The following is an 18,722-nucleotide window of genomic DNA, read 5'->3' on the forward strand; positions in this document are numbered from 1 at the left end:
AGTAGATTCACATTATGATGACTGTGTGATGCTAATCTGTCAGTATGGACAAAAATCTCAACAAGGTTCTGTTTTGAGAGCCTTACTGAATCTATGCCATGAAGAATTAAGGCATTTCTGACCGTAAAAGAGGGTCCAACCTGATACTAGCATGGTGTGCCTGATAAAGCGTGTATGCAGAAACCAAGTTCTTACTCTTTAGCTGTTATCAACTTCCCGTATCATGTCATGCTATTATTTTGTGCTCGCTGCAATGCCCCAAGTAACTGAAATGATAAATAAGGCTACTCATACCTTCACCCTAGACTGGATGTCCCAAAACGTTTTCTAATTCTACATCATCGAGTGTGTCGTCAGTGGTGCACTCGACAGCTGACGGCTATGATCTCCCGTTTACGCACTTCAAACTTTTCGCACATCCACAGGTCCACTGAGTCGTGATCTCTCTGGTGTGAGCTACGCGTGTCATCCGTGACGTCGCCGGACCGCCTACCTCGCCCTCGGTCTGCCTCTCCGGTGAGACTCCGCTGCCGCTGCTGCTGCTGTACGGTGGACCTACGAGCCGGGACCGATGCCAGCGTGATGATGGTGGTGATGGTAGTGAGGGAAGGATCGGATCTGCTAACACCAGTCCTCACTGGTATGGACGCCGGAGGAGAGCACTGACTATCCAGGAACCATGCCTACTGTCCTCGCTGGCAAAGGGAAACTTTCCATTGTCTGCTTTCTGCTCCGATGCGCATATTCTCAGGTGAGAGGGCAAAGAGCAGGGACTAGGTCCTACTTAGAAAACAGGAGTAGACAGCTTTATGTCACTGTGCTTATTTTATAAATGTCATGGATGTAAATGCTGCGCTTCGTCCTCGCATTTAAAATGTCACAGATTTGTTCCTGAAGTAGTTCGAAAATATTATGTGAATAATAACAGGTTCATCTACATCAACTGTGTAGTTAATATTTATCACTGTGTGCAGAATCGTGCTTTTTGTACTCCTTTAAAAAAATATATATAGCATCTGTAAAATTTCCGTTTAAAGCTCAGATAGAAAAAGGCTAAAAATACCTTGAAATTGAGCATAGCTTCAGTAATTGAAGATACTTTAAGAATGTAACAGGTGGTTTGCAGCCTTGTAGGCTTGCATGCTGTTTGCTGCAGGTATTGTGACGGGTTGTGGTTTGTTTGGTCCAGAGGGGGTTTACTCATCTGGGTATTGCACCAGAGCTGGAGCCTGTGATGTTAGTAGGCATGAACTTGTTAAACACATTGCACACGTAAAGTAGCACTGTGTGACTGTAAGTGTTAGCTGATGAAGCAGGGCAGACTTTTTCCTGTGCACCGCCACAGGTACTAAAATACTATCCTTCTGTGTTTGTTTTTCATTTAGACCTAAGGCCTCATAACTATCTTGTGGGTGTAGCAATGAGACAGCTCTTCACACACACACTATTTTCCTTCTGCAGGCTTACACTTCAGCCACTCAGACACCATAGTGAGTCATGCATGCGAGCAGAGACACACACACACACACACACATGAATGCTTTTGCTGCGCTACACACATGCACTGAAATGAATTATAAAGTGCAAAGGAAAAGTTAAATGTGTAATTGTCTAAAAGCAAATTGTGAAATAGAGTCAGATCATTGTTCTGCAGGTCGGGGTTGATTCGAAACATCTGAACTCAGTATTTCTGCTGATACTTGGTGCAGCACTGTCATCTGTGGCAGACACGAAAAAACAAACGAAGAAAACCAAAACTCACAGTCAAGACGAAACCCACTCCCACGACACACACGGTTACACAGATGGGGAAGTGAAAGTAGCGTGAAGCATTTATTCTTCGTCTTAATGCTTGAGCTGCGTGGTTCTGGGTTTTTCATACAAGTGAGTGTGAATTTAAATTGTGAGCTCAAGTGTTTAAAAGGATAAATGTATGTGTGTGAGAGTTAGAGACGGTGGGGTTGCCTAATGTGGATGGAAACAGAAAGTTGCTTGCAAAAGAATCAGCATCCGGCTGATTATCTGCAGCTGTGATTTCTAAGATATGAGTCATCAAGAAGCTTCAGAGTCATCCCAACTCTCACAGTTACTGTGCATGTGAGAGACTCTCAGGTTTACAGTAAAGTGCTACGCTAAGGTATGAATGCAGCTGCAGCAAAAAGGCGGGAAGCAGAATGCAGAAGGTGATTTTTTTTTTCTTTTTTCATTTTTTAAGCCTGTTTGCATCCTTGTGATGGAGGCTGAAACGTAAAACCCGTGATCAACGCCCAGAGCGAGAAATGAACTAGCCCGTGTATTTACTGTGTGTGCGCTGACTGCATGTGCATCGCCATGTTTGCTAATCAGCGCGCCTAAGTGTGCAGTATTTGAAATTTAAATGAATACACCCACGCCTCACTTAACTGAAACTAAGATGCTCAAATATGATTTGTGTGCACAGTCAACAATAGCTCTTTATTCATTGTCTAATTGGTAACTAAACCTGCATCTTTTGCTTTGAAGTGTTTAAAAAAAATCCCTCTGTCAGGGAATATCTGTCAGTCCTAACCCTTAGTCACGTTCTCCTCAATTACCAAACATCTGTCCTTCTTTTTCCTCAGGAAAGAGGAAGCCAACACAACAGCTGTGCCAAAGATATATTTGAGGTAAGAAATAGCTCAAGTTTGATTTCAGTTGGTTTGTTTTTAAAGCATTAGCACGTATTACAACTGCCTTATTAAATTTGCCACCTCATATTTGAGATGTGTCTTGCACTTCTTACAGCTCTTTCATTTGATTGCATGTTTTTGCAGAGTCATTTCAGTCTGTCTTTAGACTCAGAAGGCTGATTACAATTACATTAATGCTTAAGAGGAGAAAATGCCAGCAGCAGCTCATTTGTGGACTGCAGCCTGTGCATATATGCATATATATGCATTATCAGTTCATCTGCATTTGCTGAACACTTCTGTCATAAATGTCAGGAAACAGTGGAAGATATCCAGCTTTTTTCCACAATCTACACTAACATTTAGATGTCATTTTGTCTTTGACTTTGGGATCTCAGGATACAGTAGCATTGATGATTATTATTGATATATTTTAATAGAACACATGTGATAACATGGTTAATAATCCAGTATCAGATGCTATCTGGTCGACACTAGTGTGTAGTAGATTGTGGTTATTATTGCACCTCGAGGTTGATACCAGAAGTTTGTGCTTGTGTATCAGTTCATCTGGTTGCCTTATCACCACCCAGTAGCTGTAACTCTTCTCTTGTGCACCTTTTTTCTACAGTTACAATTGTTTTCCACACCTCTCACCTTTAACAATTAGGAAGTTATATGATAAATTAAACAGAAACTCCTCGTAGTGCAAAAACAAGAAGCATTTTAATTACAAAAACATACACAGATTTTTCTTTTATTTAAAGTTACTAAATGTTTACTGTTGACTGATACCACCTAATCATTCTGACCATAATTAACCAGATCTGAGTGTGTGCCGAGCGGCCCACTGGTCTAAGTTGCTACCCTGTGGACGGTCACTAGTGTAGACTGAAGAGCAGGGCAAAGAAGAAGAATAGAGTTACAGAGGACCTGTTGGGGAAAGGTGGGAGGAAGATAGCAACACATAATACTCCACCTGGGAGATACTGTTGTTTTTAATGGAGAAAAGGGAGTGAGGGCTGGTGCTGTGTCCTTGGTGACTAAAGGAGAAGAGATAATGAAGTGAAAGGATGAGCGGAGAGAGGAAACACACACCCTCCAAGGCTTAATGCTGAGGGTGGGAAGAGGGAGGAGGAGAAGAGGGAGAGAAAAAAAAAGTAATTTAATGTACATATATATGTGTGTGTGTGTGTGTGTGTGTGTGTGTGTGTGTGTGTGTGTGTATACATTATTATTTTTTGTCTTCTCTCTATCTTTTGTTTTTTCTTCTTTGGAAAGAGCCAGACTAGACTGTTTACCCCGAATTCCTGATTTTATGCCAAGCTAAGCTAACTGGATGTGGGTTTTATTAAACACACAGATAATAAGAGTGCTGATAATTTACTTACCTGAACTCTTAAACAGAGTAAGTGCAGCAAATTAACCAAAATGTTAGCTGAATCCTTTAAGATCAGCTCCACCAACTCTCTGCCGCGCACACACAAAAACACACTCACGCAGATCTTCTGACATCAGATCTGATAAAGCATGACCTTTTCCAGAGCACGCTCACCGCTTCAGCAGCCAAGAAACCCTCTGCTTTTGTTCTTTACCCAACGATTGCTGCATGCACGTATATATTAGAGCCAGAGCTGCCATGCTTCCACATTGGGACACATCTGAGGAATCACATGAGCTAAAATGGGGGATGAATGGTACAAAATCAAGACGTTTTGTTAGCATCTATGAGCTCTGGTTAGTCTGACTGCGGGCAATCTAATCAGAAGAGATTATGATCAGAGCTGGAGCAAAGGCGGTGTTCTGTGGATGCACTGCCTCCTGCGTGTGCCTGGTTTCCTCTCAAGTGCTGTGCAGAGAGAACAAATAAGAAATGGCGCACATTCTCGTAATAGTCCAGGTGTATAATAGTGTGTATTTACCACAGACTTTCACATGTCACCTCAGGGCGAGCTGCAACACACACACACACACACGCAAACGCGCACACACCATCACAGTCTAATCTGTAAGTAGTAACACAGTTAATCATTTGAAATATACTATAATGTGTCATGCATCTAATGTCTGCATGGAAGCTATTATTAGAACAAACAACATAATGCACAGGTACTCATCAGACTGACAGGCCTGACATCTGTTATACTAACCAAGAAATATACAGATTTTATGAGACATCCCCATTAAAACTGCTTCAACTGTGGTCGACCAAGATTTATTTTTTAAAATGTAATGCATGTAATCTTAAAGTCTGAGAAGTTTAGAAAATGTCCATCACAAGTTCCTCGAATATGAAGTTGTGTCTAAAACTAGTACAACTGTCTCAGTGTACAGGAAATCAAAAGCGAATGCTGATCTCTCTTTCTGTATAAATGAGTTATCAGGTGAACAGTTAGTAACCTGAATAGCACAACCCCCCCCCCCCCCCCCCCACACACACACACACACACACACACACTGTGGGAGCACATTTAATCTGTGGTAATAGCTGAAACACTGCATGCCACAGGAGTGAACCGAAGACCCTGCACTTTGTAAGTAAAGCAGTGTTTCCTGTAGCAGTCCGTGACGGGTGGGTTGATGATTCTTTTACTTACTTCCTTCTAAGATCTTTGAGGAGATATTTAAAACAGATCAATCCAGCAAAGCTACGTTTTCACTTTTATTGCATGTTCTACAATTGGTGATTGTACCGGCGCACTCAGTACTGATGAGCACTCGTTGCGGTTCGCTTCCAGATGTCTTTCATGCTCTTCTCCCCAGGGCTTCCTTCCACAACAAATGTTGTGATGAGCTTTTTGTGTGTGTTCTGACTCACGTATTGAATACCTTTGAAAATGCAGAATGAAAAATGCAACAGCTCTATGGTGCAGTCCTCCTGAAAACTGCAAAATCATGTCTATTTCTAATTTTATTAGATCACACTTTGAGCCCAAAATGTTCCGTTTTGTTCACATTCAAAGCTAGTGAGCCGCTGTTACATGCACCTGTTTTTGTACACCGACAGCTCTGGTGAGCCGGGGGTTTTAATTCACTGCACACTGATCACAGATGTTTCAAGCGTGCAATTCACATCTCTCAACTTACAGTAGACAGGGACGCTAACCCATATTCACAGCCAGACACGCTCCCCCTGGTGGGGAGGAACAGTGTTCATAATTAGAGTCAGCTGTTAAACATGGTGCTCAGGACTGTAGAGAAATGAAGAAAGTTCTGCTGATTTAGTATTCAGGAAGATTCATCCATCACAGTGGCATTTCACCATTGGCCTTTGACCCCAACTCTGCATTTCTGCTAAACAGGACATGACCCAGTCCTGGAGGGACTTTGGGGACTCCTTGAGGCGTGACCCAGCACAACGAATCCTGTACAACTCTAAGGTATGTCTGTGACAGCATTTCGATCCGGTTGACGTTTGAACCTTGATTCTATTCTGTTGTAGATTTGCTGCTGTGCTTGGGATCTTTGTCCTGTTGCATGACCCAGTTTTACTCAGACTTCAGCTGTTGGACAGATGGCCTCCTATTTGACTCTAGAATAATGTGATATACAGAGTTCATAGTTGACTCAGTTACAGCAAGATGTCCATGTTGTGGGGCTGCAAAACCAGCCCAAATCGTCACCCATCCACCACCGTGCTGACAGTTGATATGAGATATTTGTGCTGATTTGCTGTTTGGTTTTCTCCAAACGTGGCACTCTGTGTTATGTCCAAACATCCAAATACTTAGATCTCCTCTGTCCAAAGCACTGTGTTACAGACGTCTTGTGGTTTTTTCCAGATGTAACATGTTGTTTTTAGAGAGAAGAGGCTTTCTCCGGTTCTACTTGTAGTGTCACAAACTTTAACATTTAACATGTTAACTAAGGCCTGTAGATATTGCTCTTTGGTTTGTTACTATTTTTCTAGAGGTTTGCACGATCTGACCTGGAGGTGAAGCTGTTGGGATGGAAATTCCTGGGAAGATCTGCAGGTTTTAAAATTTTGTTCAACTGCTCAGACTTTCACCTCCTGGTTCTCATCTGTGTTTGAGGTTGAAGGACTGAGATTACGCTTGCTGTTTCTGAATCAGCGTGTCTGTGGTTGACAAGGAAAAACAAATGTGTGGAAAAAAACCAAACCTCAATCACTTCTGGTGATTTTCCTGCATATTATGAGTCAATGTTTATCTATAGGGACGACACATTTTTAACTGTTAAAAATGAGATTTACTTACAGTTGTTTTGTTGTCTGTCTTTCCAAAGGATACCAAACAGCCAATTACACAACAAAGGCAAAGTATGTTTTTGCCGATTTTTCTGTCAAATTTGAATATCTGACATTTGTCATCATTTACAAGCAGCTCCCTGTTATTAGTGTTGTAATCTGGTTTCTTTCTCTCTGTCAGACCGAGGGGATGTTCCGCTGCGAATGGCCCGTCACCCTCATGTGGCCCCCCACAAATCGTAAGTGTGGCCTAAGGAAACACGATCCTCTGATGTTCCTCAAGCTTGAGCTGCTTCTGTAGCGCGCACACATACACACACACACAGAGTGATGAAACACATCACAAATACTCGTGCGTGTCACGAGAACTTCTGTAAACTGTATTCATCAACCTCATCGTGTCAGTAGCTGCGAGGAAAAACACGAGTGATAGCGAAAGAGGGGCGAGAGATGTAGACATCTCAGGTCAATCAGCTAACGGTGTTCCAGGCTACAAGTCGGGTTAAAGGTTACTGAACATTCCTGAAAGCTGTCAGTGGAGACCGATGTGCTGCTGTTTGTTAACTTTTTACATCCTCCTTTTAACGTGAAACACATGTTGAGTGGTGTAAGCCAACTATACAATTTCACAACCTTTGTTATGTAAGACAGAATTTTTTTTTTTTTTTGAGGGGGGGGGGGGGGTGACTTTACTAAAATATTTATAGAAAGTTCTTTTTAAACATTTGAACATGTTTCTGCAATGTAAATAAAGCTTGTGCAGTTACATAATATAACCAATACATAACCAGTCATCTTTACTGAAGACAATATTGAGTAAAGGGTTTAGCAGTGATTGGTTAATCTGACTTAGTTATCTTTGTATAGTTTAAGAGCCAAAGGTGCTTAATTTATGTGGTTTTGAAACTGAGTTTTATTTGTTTTGGGGAGAAAAATAACTGCATTGAAATTTAATTTTGAAATCAAAAGAAACTTAAAGTACTGTACAAAAGACTTAAACCACCACTCAACTCTTTATATTTTATTTCCAAGGAGCCAGACTTTCTTGTCATTTTGAAAGTCTTGCAATGTTTTTCTTTGGACTTTGGTTGATTTTTTTTATTTAGTCCTTGTACCTGACCATTTTCAGAGGAATATTTTGTTTGGTTTTGCAAAAAACACTAGGCTAGTGGTCTCAAAGTCAGTCCTTTGTTATCTTGGCTGTGTGCTTAGGTTCGTTGTCTTGTTGGAAAATTAACCATTGCCCCAGGTCCAAAGGGCTCAGGAGCAGGTTATCATCAAGAATGTCTCTATACCCTGATTAGTGTCCGGATTCAGTCCTCCTTCTGAAAACATCCCCATAGCATGATGCTGCCACCACTTTAGGGATGATATTTTCAGGTGATGATGGCATTCACACCAAAAAGCCACACCAATTTTTTGTTTTTGCTCAGACCAGAGAATTTTGCTTTTTATGGTGTCCTTTGGCAAACTCCAGTTGAGCTGTCATGTGATTTTACTGAGGAGTGTCTTCATCTGGCCACTCTACATCACAGGGCTGGCTGGTGGAAGCTTCTCCTCTCTCCACAGAGCAATGCTGGAGCTCTGTCAATGTGACCATCAGGTTCTTGGTTACATCTCTTATTAAGACCTTTCTACCCCAATCGCTCAGATTGGCAGGGTGGCTAGATCTTGAAGACTCCTGCTGGTTCCAAACTTCTTCCAGTTACGGATGATGGAGGCCTCTGTGCTCACTGGGGCCTTTTAAAGCTGCAGAAATTTTTCAGTATCATTCCCCAGGTCTGATCCTTGATACAATTCTACAGGTCTGCAGACAATTCTTAGACTTCTTGGCTTGGTTTATACTCTGAGAGGTACAGTCAGCGATGGCATCTTATATAGACTGCCGTGTGTCTTTCCAAATTATGTCCAGTCAGCTGAATTTACTCCAATACAAGTTGGAGAAACATCTGACAGATGATCAAGGGAAGCAGGATCCACCTGAGCTCAATTATGAGTGTCATGGCAACATGTACTTGATACATGTTATACTTTTGTTTTGTTTTTTTTAATAAATTTGCCAGAATTTTACACAAACGTTTCATTTTGTCTATATGGGGTCCTGAGTGTAGAATTTTCAGATGAAAAATAATGAGGGGTGGCTGAAGACTTTCACACTCTTTTTCACTGCACTGCAGCTCTTAATTTTTGAAGACATTAATAGACGGAGCTGTTCATGGAAATGCAAATGTCAGACTTTAAACACCGTTGAAGTGTTTACCTTATAATGTCAAATTGAGCCCATTTGAGAACACTGCAGATAACCATCCAGATAAGTGAGTGGATTTAAACCATGTCCTGGTTGCACCCTCATGTAGTTTCCACTAATGAATATATGTCTGAAGATCTGTGGGCTGTGTTCAAACTTATCATTTCAATAAAGAAGAACACAAACGTTTGGAAGTGCTGAAAATTTGAAATGCATCATTCTGATAGACTGATTAAAAAAAAATGTATCAGATCGAATCAAGTATGGGCTGTGAAAGGTGGTTGTCTGGCAGGAGAGATTAGGTTTCAGTTGGTTCTTGGCTTTGTGACTGTGTATTTGTTGGTTTACAGCATGCTCGCCGATGACTTGAAGCTGAGCAGTGATGATGAGGAAACTCCCACGGTAGGTAACACTCATCTTCCCATATTGTTGATCATTTCTTTGTCAGTAGTCTTGGCCTGATTAGAAGATATTGAGAATCCTTGAGGAGACAGAGAGACTATGCGGGAGAGTGTGTGAGGACAGAGAAAGCCAAAGGGAAAGAAAAAGTGCCTGGCTTCTCCTCTTGAATGACACTTTTTCTAATGTGTATAATAACAAATTACTGTGTTTGTTTTGTGTCCCACAGGTGATTCATGAGTCAGCTTCCTGGGACAGACACAGGTACCTGCTTACAAATCCTTCACTTCCTTTTCCTTTTTCTTCTGTATACCTGTAAATATGAGTTAAATATTGTGAATAACAACAGTATATATGCCTGCGTACCCCCTCTGACCCCTCTCTGATGTTTGTGTGTGTGTTGACTGACAGCCTGTCAGCACAGCGAGCGCACACACATGGCAGGCGGGTGAGACATTCCAGCTCAGACTCCTCAGGCTCAGACTCCACCAATGAGTCAGGCAGCAGTAGCTTTCATTCCCGGAGCCCAAGCCGGAGTCCAGAAGTTCACCCTGATCCCGAGTCGCCTGCCAACATCCAGCCACTGTGCAACAACAAGGAGGTACCAAATGCTGAAGCCACAGCCTCCCCGTCTGCGTTCTCCGTCTTCTCTGCCCATGTCTCACTTGTTTCTCTCCTTCTCTGTTTATGAGCCTGAGGGTGATTTCTCTGCAGGGAGTTGTGGGCTTTAAGGCAGTTGACAGCAGGTGTGGAGAGGGACAGAGCAATGAGGAATGCATGCAAGTGGGAGAGGAAGAGGACTTGGGGGTTGAGGGGCAGAGGTAGCTCGGAGAACTAGTGCGTAGGTGTCATTTTAAAAGTGTGACTCTTAAAGAGAGAAGCCCTCGGGATGTGGAAGTCATCAAAACCTGAATTCGGGTTGACAGTTACAACTAGACCTTTTTCAAAAAATAGATATTACAGTAAAAATAATGTGGACTGCTTGTTTGTTATTATCTCAAATAAATACAGATAGGGTGTAGGCCAGGGTATGGGCTGTTGGAGGTGGGGGGCATTGTAGATGTGTGTTGTGTGGGAAATGAAGGGGAAACCAGCTTCTCTTCTATGAATGCAAGGCCCTGTATGACATAGCATAGACTGTATTACTGAACATGCACAACATTGGGCCCCTATATAGAGGAAGGGAGTGTGTTTGTGGGGAGGGAGGGGGGGTGTAAACCATGTGTTTTTCATTTACGTCAAGTATTTGAGTGTCTCCCAAGGAACAGATGGGGGGTTGGAGTTGTGGAAGCAGCAAATCCAGAGTTCCAGGTAGTGAGAAAAAAAAGGGAGGGACAGAAAAGTAGGAGGGGAGGCAGTCAAGAGGGCACAAGAGATGCAGTGTCTTCTCTGGAAAGGGAGCGAGGGATGAGGGTAGGAGGGCAGAGGGGTCACTGTTTGGCTTGAGGAGTGGAGGTTTAATTTAGCTCCTGGTCAGCGAAGACAGAAAAGAAGTGAGCACGTAAGAGAGAGAGACGTTTGCGCTCCAGCTGTGAGTAAACTCTTTGTTGTTGTTGTTTTTTTACGTGAGTAAAAAGCTCCTACTTTCCTTCTGATTCTTATGGTTAGCAAGCCAGTTGTTGAGCAAACATTAAGTGAGTCATTTGGTATAAGTGGATGAGGGGTTGAGCTACTGTAACCTCAGTCCGAGTCCACTGAGCATGCGTTGGAAAGTATGCTGTTGAAAGGTTCTAATGTTGGAATTTATTTATGAGTCATAATCCAGATTTGTCATTTGGACTTTAAATAGTTTCACAACAGCTGAGCCGGTGAGGTATTTTCTCATGTGCTGTGAAAGTATTACAGTTTTACATGTTTCTATTAGAATGTGCAGATAGTGTGATATAAACACATTTGGGTGAGGCTTGTATCATTCCTTACGATGGTTGAATGTAAGATTAAGTGATCCGGAATCGTCTGTTCGCCCTGGATTATCACAAAATTAGCCCATAATGATGCAAAATAGGTCAGGAGGTTTAATTACTCTCCTACTTATAGTAGTAGTGTAATATCTTGGTTTTTTTTTTAGTAGTATTTCATGATTTAATGTTTGACCTTTCGATTGCACGTGTAGCCTGCAAAAAATTTACTGCATAATTAAGTCCTAACCTCTTGCTTTATTAGAAGCCCCTGCAATCTGGCAAGTCTCCACTGCTTTAGCATCGAGCTGTTTCTTTCCTCAAACTACTGAAATCATTCCACACTCTGTTCTATAAAATTATTTTTTTATGATTGAATTGTTCACTCACTTTTTATATCCTTTTGTGTCTGCTTTCTAGACACATTCAGATCAGGTTGATGTAAATAAGAATAGGTTGATGACAACTTTTAAGGACCTCTTTAGCCAGCATTGCCTTTTTATGTTGGAAGTAGTTGAAAAAAGTACATAAAATAGAATTATAATTAATTCAGCCAGTGGCAGTGATAAAATGCTGTGTGCATATGGCTATGTCAGTAATAATAATTCAGATCTACAGTGGATATAGCTGCATAATAGCATTTTTATTATGTTGTTCCAGCCTATTTCTGTATGTTGAAATCCTCACAATCCCCGACTGTCATCAATATTTTATGATTAATTTGTCTTTTTATCTCTCTCTGTTTCTGTGTTTTCTTAAGCCTGATCACCCCCCTGCTGCCCAGTGGCAGTTAGATAAATGGCTGAAGAAGTCGCGGAAAAAATGTGCCAGCACTGAGCAAAATCCCTCCCAGACTATTCCAGGACGCCTGCACTCTCCCCACACCCACCGAGCCCCATCCCCAGCAAGGTCATTTGACAGCAATCAGGAATACAGCCCTAGCCAAAGCCCTATTCCCAGCCCACAGTTCAGTTACAGCAACAACAACAGCCCCCTTCCAAGCCCTGGTTACAGCTACTGTCCAAGTCCGAGCCCATTTACCAGCACTTGTCAAAGTCCCAGCCCTAGTCCAAGGCACAGCCCAATTCCAAGTCCAGTTCTAAGTATTTGCCCCAGTCCATGTGGGACACTAAGAGACAGCCGTAGTCCTAGCCCTATAGCTAGAGATCCTCCAAGAAGCCCGAGTCCCAGTATACCTGCTCCTTCCAGGGTTTGTCACTACCCTGAGTTTCAGAGTCAGAATCAACCTCAACCCAGTCAATCAACCAATTCCCACAGGATAAAAATTAGGCCATGGATCGCCCCGGTGTCTGACACTAATACAAATATCAAGTCCACGAGTAATACTCATCTTCAGCCATCTCACAAACACAGACCCAAGACTCGACCACCACAGGACCAAGGCCAAAGTCAGACTAAATCAAAGGCTTCTGTCATTTTAACCTCTAGTCAGAATCAAAGCCACACATCTAGACCCAAGCCTAACTTTTATCCAAGCTCTAAACAGCTGGCTGATGTGTCCCAAACTAGAAACACATCACAGCTTGCGCAAATCCAGGGAAGCAGGTCCAGTCACAAGCCCCGACCTCCATTTCAACCAAATTCTCAACATAGCCCCACAAGAGCAAAGCATTTAGTCCCTACTGCTCGTGAAATCAATCCTCTTCATAATTCTCAATCTACCTCCAGAGCTGCTAGTAATCCTGGTTGTGGGCCAAACTCTCAGTCCATCCCTGGCCTCAAAAAACACAGGTCCAAGTCTTGGGAGGCCACTGCCCCCACCACTGTGAATGTTAATCACGCGAAAACAACACCGAAAAAACCTCAAACTAAGAAACAGGAGGTGGAACGCAGAAGAGATCATCTGACCACAGGAGAGGGGAGAAAACACGAGAGAAAGGAAGATAGACAAAAGGAAAAACAGCAAGGGAAACGGGAGCAAAAGGAAGACAGGAGGCTGGCGGAGGAGCAGCTATTGAGACGGTCCTGGATCCAGAGTTCGGCTGAAGAAGAGGAGGGGGAAGAGGAGGAAGGAGTGACGGAACAGGACAGGAGGAGAGAGGAGACGGCAAGAGAGGAAAGTCGGAGGAAGAGGGAGGCGCAACAACAGCGACATAAATGGGAGGCCAAACATAAAGTCCCTACCAACCACTCACATCAGCAAGGGGGGACAAAAAAGCGGGGAAGAAGTGAGGAGGAGAGACAGTTCCAGCCAGACCCGTCGCCTCCTTCATCTTCACGGTCCCCAACTCCTCAGAGAACATCCTCCTCATCCTCTTCTTCGTCCTCATCGAGTTCAGATTCTGAATCTGAATTTCAAGCTCCGATTACCAAAGTCCCAGCAGACTCCACCTCTCAGAGGAAACTCGCCAAGCCAGGGCAACAGGGCCCAGGAAGGCCTGACGCCAGCAGGCCTAAGGTGGTGCAGCAGAGACAACCGAGCTCAGGTAACCCGAGTGAGGACCAGCAAAGTGCAGGGAAGCAAAAACTCTACACCCTCGTCCCCTTTGGACGAGGGAACAAGGCTGCACCCCACTCCCAGCGAGGGCTCCGAAATCTGGTGGTGCACATAGACCTCTGTCTTCTCAAGAGGGTCCCAGACACTGCTACTCAATCCACTCCTAAAAAAACCTCCTCTTCCTCCTCATCCTTATCAGCCAAGGACAAGCAAATTGAGACTATGAAACACCTGCACGTCCCTGAGACACAGACTAAAGACAGCACAAGAAAGCGCAAGGTAGACAGTGTTTCCTTTCATTCTTTGCCAAATGTGACGTGCATGTCCACAGAAATGGACTAAATCATTGTGTTCTGCAGGAAAAATGTCATTTGAATACTTTTGTATGGTCTCATGATGTACATGTGTGTTTGTGTGTGACCAGCTGGAGAATGGTGTGTCACACAGAGAAAACAAGAGGAGTTATGCAGACAAAACCTCAGGCCACACAGAGTCGTCATCTTTCACAGCTGAGACCGTAACGACTGATACCGTGGACAGTGGGTAAGAAAAACTATGACGACACACTTCAGTTTGCACATACAGCCACGTGGCATGCACACCCAGTTGCACCGATGCAATTTAATCCCATATTATGTGGCATTTGTATCAATCAGGTGTGTGGAGGACGATTTGGACAGTAAGAGGCCGCTGTCTCCGCTGTCTCCCTTGTCTCCCCGGCCCCAGAGCCCCGAGATCCCCAAGTCTAACTCCAAAACAAAAGCTGCAGAACAGCATCACACCCACAAGAACAAAGACAAGAACAGAGATTCTGCGATAAAGGTAGCATAAACAGCTACTCTAAATAATGCCAACTCCACTTATTCCAACCATTTTTGCTCATCCTCGTCTCCTTTCGTGCACTCAGCCCAAGATGGAAGTGGAGTGTGTGAAAGTGTCGAAGCAGCCCCAGCCACCACCTGAGTCCTGGAGCACTGCAGCACAAAGGGGGACTGTGCCAAACCACGAAACGTGAGCGATCCCGCGTAGTCCTCACAGTCCATTCCTGCACAGCCCACACTGCCTTTCTGTCATATAAAAACACAGACTGACAGTCTATGTAATCTTAATGATGATATGTAAACAGGATTATGTAAAAAGATTCCACAAAAATCACTATAATTAACCCAGATTGCATTTCAGACAATGTGTAATTAGATCATAATGAAGTTGTCAGGGGTCACGTGATTACATTTTGTTCATGTCTTTTAAAATTTTGAACTATACTTTAAAATTAGGAAACCTTTGCGATAAACACAAAACCCCATGTTTCACAGTAGATAAGGTCATTTGATTTACCCAAGTGTAAGTGCTGAATATTCAAAATACATTTAATTTGCTTTGCTAATACACTTTTTAATTGAAAAACATCACCAACATTCAGTACTTTCATTTTGAGACCATTACATTTTCCCTTATATCACGAATGCTCTGCATGATCTCATAAAATACTCTTTACAGTCTGTAATCAACGTTATTGTGTGTTTGTCTTTTTTTTTCCTAGTCCTCACCATGCTGAGTACTACTTACATGAAGCCAAAAGGATGAAGCACCGTGCTGATGCCATGGTGAGTCTTTGATCTTTGCTTGAATATAAATTCTTAATATTGAAATTATAGTTATTGCAGATAACGTGGAAGAAGTTTGGAGCTTATTTATTTATTTTTTAAAATCTGTGTTCATTAAGCATGCAGTTCTTTGTCTCTGTGTAGCTTTGCATGATTCACAGTTCAAAATAATCCTTCTTTGTGCATTTCTGGACTGTGATGTAGCTCCTCGCTTACAGTGTCTCCGAAATCACAGACTGCATTTAAAAGATGGGCATAGCTACTGTGACATCACCCATCTGGATTATGAACATGGAAGACCCTTGTTAACAAAGTGACCATACTTGGATGAGAGTAGGGAATGCTAATTTATCAGCTAATGTTAACAGGCTTGGTTTGGATGCAGCACCCAAAAACTTTGTGGGTGCACTGCAAAATCAGTGTTACATATAAATAAAATACACAATCCAAAATTTCACTCAGTGAAACAGCGCAAAACTATTCGACAGTTTGTAGCTCACATTATTACTTGTTATTTGTCGGATAATAGAAGTAAAAATTAAAAAACAACTACTCTTAATGCAGGCGTTCACAACGACTGCGTGATGGATTCATTTGTTTTTTCAAACTGAGCTTGAGTTTTCAGATTTTTCCGACCAATCAGACCACTGCATTCAGCAATAAACGTGCACCAATACTGAATATACAAATAGTGAAATAATCCAATTTTACCTCAGACACAGACACTGCTCTGGGTCAGTCGGCTCTCTAAAATGATTTCTCTCCCTCCTAAGATGTGTTCCCAACTCTGCCAACATGAGCTCAAACTGCCCCACTGACATCCTGAAATATGCACGACAGCGGCCGCGATACAGCTTCACCTCCTGAAATTCTCCATGCTGCTGCCTTTTCCTGGGAATCGAATGAACACAGACTCTCAGTTTCTTCTTTTTCTCGTTTAGAAACCTCAGGAGCAGCTGATCATCCCAAACAAATTAGAGACCAAAACTTTTTTTGTGCCAGGCTTTAAGTGCTATAGTGTAAATATGCCTATCAAGTTAGACATTTTAACATTGGGGTCTTTGTGGATTGACTTTTTTTTTTTAAGTGGCCAATCCAGGAATTGCAAGAACCATCTGAAATGAAACATTTACAGCACTTTGAAGCATACCCTTACAATAAAGATTACACTGACACCATCTTCTGGTATAAATTGGTTTATATCAGGGCGATTGGGGTGCCAGCCATACGTACAGCCAGTTTAGAATCACTAAATAACCTAACATTTTGGCTTCTTTTGCCTCTCCAACTGTGGGAGGAAGCAAGCTACTGGATTCAAACCCAGAACTTTTTTTCTGTGACAGTGCTAAACATGTATCACTGGGCTTCCCAAAAAAAATTAACAAATAAAATAATATTTTGCCTCTTTTGATTATTTCTTTCCAGGTCGACAAGCTAGGGAAGGCTGTGAACTATGTTGATGCTGCTCTCTCGTTCATGGAATGTGGGAAGGCAATGGAGGAAGGGCCGCTCGAAGCAAAGTCTCCTTATACCATGTATTCGGAAACAGTGGAGCTCATTAGGTGAATGACATTTCAATGCTAAAGCGGTCACAAGTCATTTGGATTTGGATATGTGCATAAACACAAATTGTGGCTCTGGTGTTAAAAAGCCTGTTTCTTAAGGTACGCAATGAAGCTGAAGAGCCACTCTGGCCCCGGGGCGAGACAGGAAGACAAACAGCTGGCGGTTCTGTGGTACATATTTCTTCATCTCATCTGTTTAAGCCACATCTATCATCATACTGAAGGACGTGCATTTTGAGGATAATTTTGCGCCATGTCCGACTCTTACCCACAGTTTCCGATGCCTGGCCCTCCTTTACTGGCAGATGTTTCGCTTGAAGAAGGATCACGCGCTGAAATACTCCAAAGTGCTGCTGGATTACTTTAAGGTACATCTAAAAACAAGTCATTTACTTCAAAACAAGTCAACTTTTATGTGTGGATGACACGTCAATAAGCCTTGTTTGCATGTTGTTACAGAGCTCTCCTAAAGTGCCTACTACCCCACCCGGTTGGAGTGACTCTGGGAAGTAGGTGGATGATAACTTTGAATGATCGGCCTTTTCTTCAGCCCATTTAGTCCACTGAAACCACCGCTGATTGCCCATCACTCTGTTGTGTATGTGTGTTTTCACTCTTAGGGGTACAGGAGGACCCCCCTCTTCACTCTCGCCTAATACCAAACACCTCGCACGGGTTTCCCACGAGGGCAGCAGCTCTGCCTCCCTCATAAGCATTCCCCACCGTATCCACCAGATGGCAGCAACTCACCTGAACATTACCAACAGTGTGCTGTACAGCTATGAGTACTGGGAGGTGGCAGACAACCTTGCAAAGGAGAATAAAGGTAGTGGTGATTTAAATGGGAAATAAAAAGGGGAGAGATTACCATGAAAATATGTCAAATGCATTTTGGTTTTCAGATGTTTTAAGACCAATATCTTTTTTTTCTTCCTCATCAGAGTTCTTCAACTACTTGAATACTTTGTCTGGGCCATTGACTCTTCACAGTAGCATCGCTCACGCTGTCCAGTACACCAGGCAGGCCCTTCAGTGGATACGCATTAGTGCCAAACTCAACTAACTTAGAAAGGATTCACTATAACCTGCCCACTGGATCTCATTGACGGTAGAGGAGGTAAAACTCTGGAGAGCACTGAGATGGATGAACTCCCACAGAGCCTAATAACCCCCACAGTATGTTTTGGTGCATACGCTTCCTTACTGTGTGCACATTAAATGAGCCTCTTAACCATTTGCCAAATGTCCCTCGGACCTTGGAGGATTCACATGTATGTTCAAATTCACCCGGAAAGCCTTTTTCATACTTTGGAAGTAATCGTTAATCTAGCTGACTTTTTCTCAAGGGGCCAAAGCAGGAGAATATCCTTAAAAAAAAAAAAAAGACCTACAACTAGAGAACTTGTTTGCATCTTTTGCTAATGAGGGTTGTAATGATGTACTTTTTTTCATTGTTTTTACTGTGCAATATTTGATGGATGGTTTGTTTTTAGAAAAAAAAGAGGAAGACTTGCAAGAGAATAAAATGTTTGTCCCTTTTTATTTTTGAGTGTGGAGTTACATAAAGAAACTTTGTACTGAAGACGTCCCTCTGTCGGTTTACAAATTGGGTCTGGTTAAGGGTTACATGGAAATACATACAGGATGATAATCTTTTCCCTCAATGAGGAATATTTCTTCTAATAATCAGCA

The 18,722-nt window shown here is 42.6% G+C and overlaps 1 protein-coding gene across 1 annotated transcript; it reads left to right on the forward strand.

Moving 5' to 3' along the window:
- Positions 1-499: 499 nt before the first annotated feature.
- aff3 (AF4/FMR2 family, member 3) lies at positions 500-18,570 on the forward strand. Its single transcript, XM_004551261.5, has 19 exons — positions 500-751; positions 2,601-2,645; positions 5,951-6,028; positions 6,894-6,927; positions 7,037-7,094; positions 9,454-9,505; positions 9,732-9,766; positions 9,914-10,103; positions 12,161-14,137; positions 14,283-14,401; positions 14,515-14,680; positions 14,766-14,869; positions 15,402-15,465; positions 16,891-17,027; positions 17,130-17,201; positions 17,305-17,398; positions 17,490-17,539; positions 17,651-17,856; positions 17,972-18,570. Exons 1-19 carry the CDS (start codon positions 680-682, stop codon positions 18,091-18,093), a joined length of 3,675 nt encoding a protein of 1,224 aa, XP_004551318.3. The 5' UTR covers positions 500-679; the 3' UTR covers positions 18,094-18,570.
- The last annotated feature ends 152 nt before the right edge of the window (positions 18,571-18,722 follow it).

Source organism: Maylandia zebra, linkage group LG16 (genome assembly GCF_041146795.1).
Source record: "Maylandia zebra isolate NMK-2024a linkage group LG16, Mzebra_GT3a, whole genome shotgun sequence".
Lineage (NCBI taxonomy): Eukaryota > Metazoa > Chordata > Actinopteri > Cichliformes > Cichlidae > Maylandia > Maylandia zebra.

Coding starts and splice junctions, on each gene's coding strand:
- aff3 (XM_004551261.5), top strand. CDS start 680: ATGCCTACTGTCCTCGCTGGCAAAGGGAAACTTTCCATTGTCTGCTTT. Junction 14,870..15,401: donor ACTGTGCCAAACCACGAAAC/GTGAGCGATCCC, acceptor TTTTTTTCCTAG/TCCTCACCATGCTGAGTACT. Junction 17,202..17,304: donor AAACAGCTGGCGGTTCTGTG/GTACATATTTCT, acceptor TCTTACCCACAG/TTTCCGATGCCTGGCCCTCC.